The sequence below is a fragment of the Macaca mulatta genome, chromosome 11 (assembly GCF_049350105.2).
Source record: "Macaca mulatta isolate MMU2019108-1 chromosome 11, T2T-MMU8v2.0, whole genome shotgun sequence".
NCBI classification, from domain to species: Eukaryota; Metazoa; Chordata; class Mammalia; order Primates; family Cercopithecidae; genus Macaca; species Macaca mulatta.
Window position 1 is genome coordinate 76,904,140 of NC_133416.1, and position 15,303 is coordinate 76,919,442.

The 15,303-nt window shown below is 35.9% G+C and overlaps 1 protein-coding gene across 9 annotated transcripts in view; it reads left to right on the plus strand.

The window, feature by feature from the left end:
- Positions 1-15,303, plus strand: part of RAB3IP (RAB3A interacting protein) — a 64,404-nt gene that overhangs the window by 35,558 nt on the left and 13,543 nt on the right. For 6 of the 9 annotated variants that reach the window (XM_028829718.2, XM_028829717.2, XM_028829723.2 and 3 more), the window contains exon 4: positions 6,390-6,485. The exons of the other annotated variants lie outside the window; for them this stretch is intronic. In XM_028829718.2, coding sequence (XP_028685551.1) covers positions 6,390-6,485 — 96 coding nt within the window. The remainder of the gene's footprint in view (positions 1-6,389; positions 6,486-15,303) is intronic. 9 annotated transcript variants of the gene reach the window in all.

Sequence of the window (15,303 nt, forward strand, 5' to 3'; positions counted from 1 at the left end):
TAACCAGTTATTTTAAACTGCTAACAACGTAATTTTGATTGAAAAGAAAGAAAACGTACACTCTTAACTCCATTCTTTTCCCACATTTTGAATTTTTGATGTTACAATTTATATCTTTGTATATTGTCTCCTAACAAAGTATTATAGTATTATTTTTAATAGTTTTGTTTTTTAGTCTTAATACTAAAGATAGGAATGGTTAATATACCACTATTACTATATTAGAGTATTCTGAATTTGTCTGTTTACTGACTTGTGCCAGTGATTTTTATACCTTCAGAAGTTTCTTTGTTACCTGTTAGCATTCTTTTCTTTCAGATTAAAGAAATCCCTTTAGCATTTCTTGTAAGACAGTTCTGATGGTACTGAATTCCTTCAGCTTTTGTTTTTCTGGGAAACTTTTAATCTTCATTTCTGAAAGATGGCTTTGCTGGGTACAATATTCTTGGTGTTTTTGTTTGTTTTTTCCTTCGGCTCTCTGAATATATTCTACTTCCTCCTGATCTGCAAGGTTCTTGCTGAGAAGTCTGCTGTCAGGCATATTGGAATTCTTTTATATGGTAACTTGCTTCTTTTCTCTTGCTGCTTTCAGAATCCCCTCCATGTCTTTGATCTTTGAGAGCTTGATTATAATATGCCTTGGGGCAGTCTTATTTAGGTTGAGCATGGTTAGTGATGTTTGACTTTCCTTTATCTGGATTTAATTTTTCTTCAGGTTTTGAAAATGTTCTGTTATTATTTATTTGGATACACCTTCTACCCCTTTGTCTTTCTTTATTCCCTCTTGAACTCTAGTTACTCAAACATTTTCTCTTTTGGTGCTATCCCATAGATATCCCATAGATCTTGTAAGCTTTCTTCATTTTTCTTTAGTCTTTTTTTCTTTTTTCTTCTCTACCTGTATGTTTTTCACTTATCCTGCCTTTGAGCTCACTCATTGTTTCTTCTGCTTGGTCAGTTCTGTTGTTGAAGCTCTCTATTGCATTTTTCACTGCTTTCACTGCACATTCCAGCTAGGGAACTTTTGTATTTATTTATTTATTTTTTAAATTTCAGTGTCTCTGTTAAATTTTTCTGATAAATTTCTGAATTGTTTATCTGTATTTTCTTAATGTTCACTGATGATCCTTAACACAGCTAGTTTGATTTTTATTCTGACAGGTCACACATCTCCATCTTTTTAGGGTCTGTTATTGGCACCTTATTTTGTCTTTTTGGTGAGGTCATAATTCCCTGATTGTTCTTAATGCTTGTGGATGTACATTGATGTCTGCTTATTAACAAATTAGTTATTTATTCAAGTCTTTGCAGTGTGACTTTGTGCCCATCCTTCTTCAGTGGGCCTGTCTAGAAATCTTAAGAGTGGCTGTTGTCAAGCCTGTGAGTACTGCATTCATTTCAGCGGTAGAGGGCGCCTTAAGCCCATTTTTACCACGAGTCTCCTGAGGGCTTCCAGGATGACGTGGTGCTCCAGCCAGGATATACCTGATGATCACTCAAGGTCGGGGTACCCTGACTGTGAGAAAGTTGGCCAGTGACCCGAACCTGGAAGCCTGTCCCATTTGCTTAGACAGATGCATGTTTCCCAGCAGCTCCCTGCACAGATGGGATACTTCCCCAACTGCAGCAAAAGAAACTGGAGCTGAGACTGGGACCCCTTACATTCTGCTGTAGGATGGAGGCTGGTGAGCTTGCCCCAGTGGCCCACATCCATACTTCCCAGTAATTACCTGCATGGATGGGACAGTTTACCAACTGCAGGGAGAGGGGCTGGAGCCAAGTCTGGGCCCCTTCACTGCTGTGGAACAGAGGCTGGCAAACCTAGCAGGGTAGCCCAGGCAGGCAAGCTTCCCCCAGAAGCTCCCTGCACAGGTGGGACATTTCCTTGACTGCAGTGAGAGAGGCTAGAGTGGAGAGTGGGATCCTTTAGGACCTGCTTTGGGACAGGTCCTTCAAGGAGGCTCAGACAGACAAATCATTCCTGGGTTGTGGATATGGGTAAATCTTCCTCTGGGTCCTTGTGCAAGCAGTAATAAACTGGGCCCATGGCTGGGTGACCGAGGGATTGGAGCCACTTTACAGGGTAACTTTCAGATCTGCTGCCAAGACCAATGTCAGTGGGCAGATGAAGCTTCCTGCTTAGGCACTAGTGTGCTTGATTCCTCCTAAGTCTGTTTTTTTTAAAATTAGTATTTTGGAAGGTTTGATTTTTGTTTTGTTATTTTTAATCAAATACATTTATATATCTTAAAAGTTCTTTATATACTACCTTTGTTTCCTGCCATAAACAATACTAAACTATTTCTTCCCTTTTCCTGTATCATTTAATTTTAGTTACAAGTATTATCTTAATGCCAATCACTATGTTCATAAACGTACTTGAGTTTATCCCGGTTGATTTGAGAGCTTCAAGTTGTAACTCTTTTTTCCAAGCAATACTTAAGAAGTTAGTACACTTAGTTTCACCTTTCTTGTAATTTTTTTGGTTTTTAAAAATAATATGTGTTATTTTTACATCCCTTGAGCTTGTATCATTTTTATACCATTTCGTCAGTTTTATCTCCATTTTTAAAAAATTGACACTATTTTTTAGAGCAGTTTTAGGTTCACAGCAAAATTGAAAGTACAGAGTCCCCATATACTTGGCTGTCCCCACACACGCACAACGTCCCCCACCATTAACATCCCCTACCAGAGTGGTACATTTCTTAAAATTAATAAACCTCCATTGACACATTGTCTCTCAAAGTTCATAGTTTACATTAGGATTTACTCTTGGTGTTGTACATGCTGTGGATTTTGACGAATGTATAATGACATATATCTACCATGATAGTATCATACAGAGTAGTTTCACTGATCTAAAAATCCTCTGTGCTCTGCCTGCTCATCCCTTTCTCCCCAAAAACCCTGGCAACCACTGATCTTTTTAACATCTCTGTAATCCTGCCTTTTCCAGATTGTCATACAGTTGGAATCATATAGTGTGTAGTCTTTTCAGATTGGCTTTTTTCACTTGGTAATGCGCATTTAATCTTCTTTTATGTTTTTTCATGGCTTGTTAATTCATTTTCTTTTAGCACAAAATGATATTCCGCTGTCTGGACGTATCACAGTTTATCCATTCACCTCGTGAAGGCCGTCTTGGCTGCTTCTAAGTTCGGGCAATTATGAGTGAATAAAGCTGCTATAAATGTGTGTTTGCAGGTTTTTGTGTGGACATGTTTTTGACTAATTTAGGCAAATACCAACAAGTGTGATTGCTGGATCCCATGGTAAGAGTATGGTTAGCTTTGTAAGAAATTGCCAAGCTATCTTCCAAAGTAGCTTTACCATTTTGTGTTGTCACTAGCAATAAATTAAAGTTCCTATTGGTTCACATTCTCTTTAGCGTTTGATATTACGTTTTAATGCCCCAAAGGGGGATTAAAAAACTATATTGCCATCACACTTACAACACCACTAACTTGTGTTCTGAGTTTTGGCCATTCTAGTAGGTATGTAGGGTATCTCATTGTTTTTTTGTTTTGTTTTTTCTTTATGAGATTGAGTCTCGCTCTGTCGCCCAGCCTTGAGTGCAGTGGCGCAATCTCGGCTCACTGCAACCTCCGCCTCCCGTGTTCAAGTGATTCTCCTGCCTCAACCTCCTGAGTAGCTGGGATTACAGGCACGCGCCACCATGCCTGGCTAATTTTCGTATTTTTAGTAGAGACAGGGTTTCACCATGTTGGTCAGGCTGGTCTTGAACTCCTGACCTCGTGATCCGCCCACCTCAGACTTCCAAAGTGCTGGGATTACAGATGTGAGCCACTGCATCCGGCCATCTCATTGTTCTAAATTGTGGTTCCTTAATGAGATATGTTGATTATCTTTTCTTTCTTTCTTTCTTTCTTTTTTTTTGAGATGGGGTCTTGCTCTGTCGCCTAGGCTAGAGTGCAGTGGCACAATCTCTGCTCACTGCAAGCTCCACTGCCTCCCAGGTTCATGCAATTCTCCTATCTCAGCCTCCTGAGTAGCTGGGACTACAGGCGCCCGCCACCATGCCCGGCTAATTTTTTTTGTATTTTTAGTAGAGACGGGGTTTCACTGTGTTAGCTAGGATGGTCTCAATCTCCTGACCTCGTGATCCGCCCGGCCTTGGCCTCCCAAAGGGCTGGGATTACAGGCGTGAGCCACCACGCCCAGCGATTATCTTTTCATATGCTTATTTGTCATCTGTGTATCTGTCTTCTCTGGCGAAGTGTCTGTTTTGGTCATTTGCCCAGTTTTTAATTGGGTTGTTCTTTGCTCACTGTTGAATTTTAAATGTTCTTTGTATATTTTGGAAACAGTAGTTTATCATATAGGTCATTTGCAAATATTTTTTTCCCAATTTGTGTCATGTCTTCTCATTCTCTTGATATTCCCATCTTTTAGTTGTAGTTCTAGCTGTATTTTCTTCTTACCCCAGTCCGTCATGTTACGGCTTCTCCAGTTTTTTTTGTTGTTGTTGTTGTTGTTGTTGTTGTTTAATCTGAAACATTCTGTGGTTCACTCAGGCAAGCTCATAGGAGAGACATTTTCTAAGGTCTTACAGCTTTATAACTTTGTGGTCGTACAATTGAAGGACACTTTTGCTAGATATAAAATACTCAGCTCACATTTTTTTCCTTTGAGTATCTTAAAAATGTTACTTCATTGTTTTCTAACATAAATGTTGCCATTGAAATTTGGTTCCAGTCTGATTTTTTTTCCCTTATACGTGACTTGGCTTTGTATTTAACTTCATTATTGTGATAACTTTACATATTTTTGTTTCCCATGTTTAAATGATCTGGATTTCCCTGGACTGTTAGGAAGAGGTTCCTATGAAAGAATAAATCAGGATAGCTTTATCAGTTTACATTTGAAGGTCTTTCTCCTTTGTTGTTATTGGAGTATGTGTGTAGCCCCTTTTGTCTCTTAGGTAATCTTTGGTCAAAAAGGTTTTTCTTTTCTAGCGCACTGTTTCTGAGAGCTTTACATGCTTAGCATCCCATCAGAGGATACTTATTTTCTCTTTATAGTATTTTCTGTCAACTGTTCCCTTTGGAACTTTGCCACTCTCTTCTCTCTTTATATCTGATCCTTCTTTCTCACTGTCTTCATTATCTTGCAGTTTTGTTTGAGATTTCAGAGACTTTTCCCCCTTAGGGTGAGACTGTCCTGGTGAGGGCTCTTTTTTACATACTCCTCTAAGATGCTTGAGGGTTTAGAGCTTCATAGCACTCTTTGCTGCCTATAGGACTGACTATACAGGTTTTTATGCTCACCTGCAACTTGGAGCTTGTGAAAACCTTTTCCTTTCTCTCCATTTATTTCTTAGATTTGCTGTCCGAGTTTTTTCCAAAGATAGAGTGCTGTGCTTGTAGAGTATTTCTTAGTGATTTTTGGGTTTTGTTGCTTTGTAGGGTACCTCTGTTGTAGCTTTAATTTCCTGCTGCTTTTGTACATCTGGTAATCATGCATTGTGAGCAATTTATCCACATTCTCTTAATATTCTGAGAATTATGGAGATTCTCTTTTACTTAGTTTCATTGGGCTATTCTCATATCCTTGTTGGTATATCTGGTTTTTAGAAATTATCTTTGGGGGATTAAAAGGCTATACTGCCACCACAATTATAACACCACTAACTCATTATTTTATTAGTTTAATTGTGACTAATATGTAAGGAGCTTAGATTTTTTTTCCCCCTGTGTTTGAAAGGTTAGGGCTACTTAAGCATACAAAATTGCATATTTTTAATATCTGAATAAGAGAATTTTAAAACATCTATATGTGACCTGGTGAGGAGTTGAATATAAATGTAGAATGTGATTTTTGTTAACATTTTTCTTGATTTTAAATGCAAATATACATCATTTATATCTGGTTACATTGTTTAATGGGTATAGTCTCCTAACAGATATTTTAGATAATTGCAGTATGGTACATGAAGTTACCTGTAAGTAAATAGCTTTTAAAGTAAACATGAAAAAAGTGAATTTTTATTGAAATTAATATGCATAATTCCTTGCTTGATGGAAATAAATATGTATAGCGAAAAGTTAAAGGAAAAAAGAATTAAGTCATTTTTTATTTTCACCTGTAATATATATTTTTATATATTATATATAATATATAGTTTTAATTTTTGAATATTTTATGAAAGAAATGTGAAAATTTAATTTGTTAGTTGGGATTTTCTGTAATTTTGGACTTCCCTGATTGTCTTCCACATAGCAGGTGCTAGATAAATATTTTCAATGTGAACATTGTAGGAAGCGACAGTATTCATATTTTATAATTTTATTAGTAAAGATTATATAGTCTGCTGAAACTAACTTCCAACAATGGAGATCCAAAATAAAATTATCAATTTCTCTTAGGAACTGAAGTTAAAAGATGAAGAATGTGAGAGGCTTTCAAAAGTGCGAGATCAACTTGGACAGGAATTGGAAGAACTCACAGCTAGTCTATTTGAGGTTGGTCTATTTACATCTTGGCCAACAGCAGCATCTTGACTTTTATATATTGACAAAATTGTATTTTGAGGGAATCTTGAAAAAGATTTGCTTAGCTTCATGTATATTTATAAGTCCTCTAAGCAAAAGAGAAATCTTTAAGTAATGTAGAATTTACAACTTAAAATGATGTGAAAAGAAATAAAAAACAACTATGGGCTACCAGTATCAGATTGTTTAAAAATGTATGTGTGCAAAGAAAGGAGGCAAATTTTAGTATTGATTTTTTATTTTACCAGGTATTTATGGGCTACTTTAGATTAACTACATATGACTGTACAACTAAGAGGGCGGACTCTGAGATAGTCATCTTATATGGGATAGTTTGAGAAATGGTAGAAGGCACATCTACTTGTAAGAAGGCATACTTTTTATATCCAGCCCACCACCAGGAAAAGTTTCTACCTAACTGGAGCAGTGTTTCTCCATAGGGGTGCCACTGACATTGTAGGACGTTTAGTGTCCTTGGTGTATTAGGGTTCTCCAGAAAAACAGAGCCTATACATATACATATAGAGAGAGATAGAGAGAGAGAGAGAGAGAGGGACAGAGGCACTCATTATTATAGGGAGTTGACTCTTGCTGTTACGGAGGCTGGCAAGTCCCAGGGAACCGCCGTGGAAGTCAGCAAACTGGAGGCCCAGGAGGGCTGATAGTGCACTTCCAGTCTGACTTTGAAGGTCTGAGAACTGGGAAGAGCAAATGTTTCAGTTTGAATCTGAAGGCAGAAAAAAAATCTCTTCCTTGAGGGAGGGTCGCCCTTTTTTGTTCTATTCAGGTCATCAACTGATTGGATGAGGGTCACCCACATTCTAGAGGGACGTCTACTTTACTCAGTCTACCAGTGTAAATGTTACTCTTATGCAAAAACATTCAGGATAATCTTTGACTACATATTTGAGCACCCTGTGATTCAGTCAAGTTGATATACACAATTAACCATCACAATAGGCTTTGCTCAAAAAAGTGCTAGTAACACCCCCTGATCATTTTGACAGCATACAAATACCCCTGGTGGGCGAGGTGAGGGTAGTACTTCCATGAGTAAGAACTGTTGCCATAAAGTGTCTCCTTTGGGTTAAGATCCTGAGTCTTGAGAAGTTCCTTAACAATAACATTGATGTGTTACTGGAATGGCTAATGCCATTATCATTTAACTATATATATATATTTTTCCTAAAGATTTGTTCTTAAAACTTTTATTATAATGAACTTGTGGCGGGGGGAAATTCCATCACCTTTTGTTATTTTTACTCATAATCTATTTCACAGTCTCAGGTATATATATATTCTTACATAGTTGTAATTTAATATTTTGTGTTTTTCTAAGTAACATTTTTAATGTTACTGCACCATCACTGATTGTAATGATAGTCATCATCTACTAACTAGGTGCCTGTTCCACAACTTTTATCATTACAAGTAACATTGCACTGGATGTCTTTAGATATGTAGGACTTCCCATGCTTTCCCTGCTCCATACCCCTTTGCCTTCTTCTCTGTCTTTTTAGGGTCATTTTCTTTCATGAACATTTTAAAACTAATTTGTTTATTTTCTTAGCTAGCTAGTCATTGGAGATGAGAGGAGAATAAATTTAAGGATAGGAAGAGTGGAAAGTTGAAGAGGTAGATTAGAAGCTATATGACTTGTTATATTTCTGTATAGAAGGTTATATAGAAACGTAAGATTTTTCTTCTGTGTTGTCTGACTGGAAGAAAATTTTGTAGTGATATGTATATTAAGTAAAAAGCAAATATATTGAGCTATTTATGTTAATTTTTATTTCCTGACTACTTGCATTTAATTCAACCCTGCTTAGTTTCACCCATCTGCACATGTATGTATGTTCTGTTACATGAAATAGAATGAGAAAAAAACAGAAAGAAACTTCTCCCTGTAAGTAGCAGGATGTGAAGGACCGGAAATGCAGCTTATGCAGTTAGTGAAAAAGCATATCTAAAAAATATAGTTTGGAGTCTCTAACCTTTTCTAACCCAATGGTGGCTATTAGCATTGACACTGTGGCTACTTTCTGGAAAACAAAGTACATTGATTAAATATGATTTTGGTAATGAAGAAAGTTGTATTCGAACCAATTATTTATGAATCTTGGAAAAAGTGCTCAAAGTTTTTCTTTGGTCTTAATTGTGCCTTCATGATCTGTTTACCATTGTCTTATGAACAGATACTTTTTTTGCACTTTATATGTGTGTGTGTGTATGTGTGCATAACTTTTTAAGAATTAAACATTATTCTGAATAAACTCAATATGCACAGTTTTGGTAAGCCTGACATGTATATTCAAATTAGGAGTCTATTATCCTAGTCTTCAATATAATTATACTTTGTATATAACAAAGTTGAGTTTTAAAAGTATCAAATACTGAACAAACCTCAAAAGTTATGTTTTTCTTTTAACACCTCCAATTTTGAGATAGTATAAAATTAAGTCAGTTGAAAGAATACAAAGCAGTCTACATCTCACATGGAGAAAAAAAGTAGTCTTAAGAAGTTTGTTTTATAAGCCAGTTTTAGTAAATGTTTATGATATGTCTAGTTTTCTCTCAACAGTACTATGATGCGTATAGGGCAGATTATTATCATTTTATCTGAGAAGAAAAGTGAGGCATAGAGAGGCTAATGAGCAATGCAGGCATTCATATTCATGATCCTAACTCTTGCTTTATCTACTGTGAAAATCATAAATGGCATTTCTGTTTGTCTCAAACCACAGAAAAGAAGTCATCACTGGGGCCTCTTATTTCTTCATGCCACACTCAAATGATCAGTTAAGTCTTTTGATGCTACCTCCAGGACATAGAACACATCACCTTCCAAGCCACCATCATTTGTTAGCTAAATCAATAGATGCCAAACTTTTTGAACCTGTACCTGATCAGTACAAGAAAAATTTGAGCATGTTACCTCCATTATGATGAAGATACCTAATATTTATTGAGAGTTCCCTATGTGCTAGGCACATATAGGCAGTGTTCTATATGAACATATATACGTATTTATAAATTACACACACTTGCTAATGGACATACTAATGTGTTAACATACGTTGTAAATACACGTTTTAAAAGATAAGACAATAAAAATGCTTAAAATTTTTATTATGGTACAAAAATATTTTATTCTCATTAAAACAGTTATACACACACATGTTTTATATATACTTAGTGAGAGGATTGTGATTGAATATGTTACTTTTTTTTAGAAAATCTTGTTTTGACAGTTTATAATCCAGATGAAGGTCTGGTCTAAGTTCGGTTTTCAAAAGTAGATCTAATACTGCTGATAACTCACACATCTATTGGTCTGATATAAGAAATACATCTTTCCCTATTTTAAATCATTATTTTGTCATTATGAGATTTCATCATGCAAACATCGGTAGAGTATACTTACACAAACCTAGATGTGGTACAGCCTGTTACACACCTTGGCTATATGATATTGCTTATTGCTCCTGGGCTACAAACCTGTACAGCATGTTACTATACTGAATACTGTAGGCACTTGTGACACAGTGATAAATATTTATGTATCTAAACATAGAAAAGGTAAAGTAAAAATAAATATGGTATTATAATTTTATGGGATCACTGTCATATATGCAATCCATTGTTCACTGAAATGTTATGTGGTGCATGACTGTATATATGCACCTGACATCAAAGCACCTAAATGTATAAAACAAACTGACAGATCTGAAAGGAGATACAGCAATACATTAATAGTAGGTGACTTTAATACCCCAGTCTCTCTTATGAGTAGATTATTCAGACAGAAAATTAATAAGGAAACAGCAGAACTGCATAACACTATAGACCAAATGGATCTAACAGATACGTATGGAATTTTTAACACAACAGCAAAAGAATATGCATTCTTCTCAGGTGCACATGAAACATTCTCCAGTATAGTTCATGTTAGATCACAAAACAGGTCTCAAATTTAAGAAGATCAAAATCATTCTAAGAATCTTTTCCACTCAAAATGGAATTCAGTTAGGAATCAATAATAGTAAGAAAACAGGAAAACTCAAATATGTGGAAACTAAACAATGATATCCTCTTGAACAACTTTTGAGTCAAAGAACAAATCAAAAGGGAACTTGAAAAGTGTCTTGAGACAAATGAAACTGAAAACACAACGTACCAAAACTTATGAGATGCAGAAAAAGGAGTACTAAGAGGGATAAAGGCCTACATTAAAACAGACGAACAATATCAAACAACCTAACTTTATGCCTCAAGGAATTAGAAGGAGAACAAACTAAGTCCAAACTTAGCAGAGGGAAAGGAATAACAAAGATCAGAGTAGAAATAGAGAATAGGAAAATAATAGAAAATATTAAGAAAACCTGAGTTTGTTTTTTGAAAAAAATAAAAACTGTTAGCAAGACAAACCAAGAAAAGAGAGGACTCAAATCAGAAATGAAAGAGGAGGTATTACAATGGATGCTTCAGAAATAAAAAGGATCATAAATGACTTTTATGAATCACATGCCAGTCAATTGGATAATCTAGAAGAAATAGATAAATTCCTAGAAACTGAATCAGTTTTCTGGAATCAAATTCCAGAAAATGGAATCAAGATGTAGAAACAAAAAAGCCTAAGACTAGATGGCTTCACAGGTAAATTCTACCAAACATTCAAAGAAAAATCAGTGCCAATTCTTTTTACACTCTTACAAAAATAGAAGAGGAAACACTTCCAAACTCATTTTATGAGGCCAATATCACTCTGATACCAAAGCCAGTAAATGTACCACAAGGAAAAAACTACAGGCCAATATTCCCAATGAACGTAGATGCAGAAGCCCTTAATAAAATGTTAGAAAATCAAATTCAGTAACATATTGAAAGGATTATACACTATGACCAAATGGGATTTGTCCCTGGGATGCAAGGATGCGTCAACATAGGCAAATCAATTAGTGTAATAAACCACAGTAATAGAGTGATAATATGCATTATAATCTTAATAGAAACAGAAAAAGCATTTGACAAAAATTCCACATTCATTTATGGTAAAACTCTCAACAAAATAGATGTAGGAACTTACTTTAAGACAATAAAGACCATATATGAAAACCCATAGCTAACATCATAATCAATGGGGGAAATTGAAAGCTTTTCCTCTAAGATCTGGTATAAGACAAGGATGCCCACTCTTCACCATTTCTGTACAGCACAGTTCTGGAATATTAGAGCAATCAGTCAAGAAAAAGAAAAGGCAACCCAATTGGAAAGGAAGGGATAAAACAATCTCTGTGTGCAGATGACATGATCACAAATGTAGAAAATTCTAAAGATTCAACAACCAAAAAAGTTAGAACTAATAAATGAGTTTGGTAGGGTTGCAGGATACAAAAATTAATGATGTTTCTATACAAGCAGTTATCTGAAAAGGAACTTAAGAGAACAATCTCATGATTTCAGTGTCAAAAAGCATAAAAAAGAATAAAATACTCAGGAATAAACCTAACCAAAGAGGCAAAAAGACTTGTATACTGAAAATTACAATAGAGTTCATGAAGGGAATTAAGACACAGATGGAAAGAGATTTGTGTTCATTGACTGGAAGAATTAATACTGTTAATGTCTGTTCTACCCAAGTGATTTACAAATACAATGCAATCCCTATGAAAATCCCAATGGAGTTTTTTACAGAAGTAGGAAATTCATATGGAACTACAAAAGATGTTAATAGCCAAAGTGCTTTTTTTTTTTTTTTTTTTTTTGAGATGGAGTCTTGTTCTGTTGCCTAGGCTGGAGTGCAATAGTGTGATCTCAGTTCACTGCAACCTCTGCCTCCTGGGTTCTAGCATTTCTCCTGCCTCAGCCTCCTGAGTAGCTGGGATTACAGGTGTGCACCACCACGCCCAGATAATTTTTGTATTTTTAGTAGAAACGGCTTGCACCATGTTGGCCAGATTGGTCTTGAACTCTTGACCTCTGGGAGCCACCTGCCTCAGCCTCCCAAAGTGCTGGGATTATAGGCATGAGCCACCACACCCAGCCCCAAAGTAATCTTGAGCAAGAAAAATAAAGCTGGATGCACCACACTTCCTGATATCAAAGTACATGACAAAGTTACAGAAGTCAAAGCAGTATGGCACTGATACAAAAACAGACATGTGGGCCAATGGAAGAGAATAGAGAGCCCAGAAATGACACATTTATGGTTAGCTGACCCTCAACAAAGATGTTAAGGACACCTAGTGGGGAGTAGATAGTCTTATCAATAAGTGCTGCTGAGAAAATTGCAGCATGCAAATGAATGAAATTAGACCCTGATCTCATACCATAAAGAAAAATCAATTCAAATGGATTAAAGACTTACACGTAAGACCTGAAACTGTAAAACTCAGAAGAAACAAGGAAAAAGCTTTTTGACATTGGTCTGGGCAGTGATTTTTTTGGATGTGACACCAAAAGCACAGGCAACATAAGCAAAATGGGCAAGTGGGAGTGTATCAAACTGAAAATCTTATGCCCAGCAAAAAACAGTCAACAAAATGAAAAAGCAGCATACTGAATGGGAAAACATATTTGCAAACCATGTATCTGATAAGGGGTTAATATCCAAAATATATAAGGCATGCAGTAGCAAAAAACAACCCAATTAAAAGGTGGGCTAGGGACCTAAATAGATATTTCTCCTAAGAAGACATACAAATGGCCCACCAGTATATGATAAGGTACCTAACATCACTAATCATCAGGTAAATGCCAATCACTCCCCAATGAGATAGCATCCCACACTGGTTAGAATGGCTATTATCAAAATACAAAAGATAGTAAATGTTGACAAGGATGTGGAGCAGTGGAACTTGTCCGCTATTGGTGGAAATGTAAATTGGTACAGCCATTATGGAAAACAGTATGGAAGTTTCTCCTCAAAAAATTAAAAATAAAGCTACTGCATCATCTAGCAATCCCACCTCCAGGTATATATCCAAAAGAAAATTGCTATTTTGAGTTATGTGTACTTCCATGTTCATTGCGGCATTATTCACAGTAGCAAAGTTATGGAAACAAGTTACATGTCCATTGATGAATGGATAAAGAAAATGTGTCAGGAGACCCATCTCACATGCAGAGACATACATAGGCTCAAAATAAAGGGATGGAGGAAGATTTACCAAGCAAATGGAGAACAAAAATAAGAAAATGTGGGGGGTATGTGTGTATATATGAATACTACTCAACCTTAAAAGAAAATGGAAATCCTATGTTTTGCAACAACATGAGTGAACCTGGAGGAAGTGAAATAAGCAAGACTCAGAAAGACAAATGCTACATTATCTCACTTATATGTGGAAGCTAAAGCAGTCGAGCTCATAGAAGCACAGAGTAGACTGGTGGTTGTCAGGAGCTGGGAAATGGGAGAAATGGGAGATGTTGGTCATTGGTACAAAGTATCAGTTATGCAGGATAGATAAATTCTGAAGACCCAATGTACAGCATGACTATATTGTATGTGACAAATTTGCTAAGAAGGTAGATCTTGCATGCTCACCACCTCTCGTCCAAAAAAAAGGTAACTTGGAGGTGCTGGATATGCTAAAATAAAAACAATGATATGTATATTTCAGTGCTCCTATTTATTAAAGCAGCGACACTAATTTGTGTATTGTCTATGGCTGCTTTCACATTGCAACAGCAGAGCTAAGGAGTTGCAATATGTATACATAGTGTTTGACTCTACAGAAAAAGTTTGCCAACTCCTGGTATAGGTGATACTTATATCATTTTCAGCTTCAGAAGGACAGTGTGATGGAAAAGTTTCAAACTTTTTTTGAGTCTGCCTTTTGATGTTTTTTGTCAGTTTTTTAAAAATTCTGTAAAAGTTCTGCATGTTATCTTTTTAGCAACTGATCCTGCCCTAGTCTAGTGCTCATCTTTCCTTTTGGGGCTCCAGTTACATGTGTGTTATACCTTTTCACTGTAACCCTTATGTGTGTAGTGGAAAAGTCACCTAAAATTTCACATCACTTCTAAGTTTACTTCACTGTTTTGTTCTCAAATACCTTCAAACACATTTTAAAAACAAACAAAAAACTTGTGTAGCTTTTCTAATCATTCTCCATTTGAGGTTTGGTCCAAACTATATAATCCACTATTAATGAAAGCAGAGTCCATTTCCAAAAATTTAGTCAACTATTCTCTCCATAGTATGAATTACTTTTGCATTTAAAGTTAAAATGTTACTTATCTTGAAGGGTCAGATTAGCTGTGTTTATTATTTTTAAAACATCACCAAATAGTCTTCTGTTGACAGCCACATATCCCAGAAAAATTCAGCAAATCTGAAACAATTGTTACTTTTAAAGGGAGACTATTTAACTCATTAAATTTGACAACTCTTAAGGACTTTGCCAAGATAGCCAGAATAATAGTGCATGGAATATCTTCATGGTTAATATCATTTTGTTATAAATCATTGATAGTAAAGATTCTCCTATTTAAACTAATATAAGCTGCAAATTCATATTCATGGGCACATGCAAACTACAATCATTACAGTAGTGTAAAAGCAGATGAACAAATGGGAAACAGTCAAACTCTGATGTAAAGAACTTCCACCTTTCCATTCTACCTCTGTGCATAGACCTAGTGAGGGTGCCATTGTCAAACTATTCATTAAATATCTTTGAAGCTCATTTTCTTCCTTCCTCTGATAAATTGTGAATTGAAGTTCTAAAATGTAAGTTCTTAAATCCCAGGGCACTATCTCAAGCACCCTATATATATGCTTCCA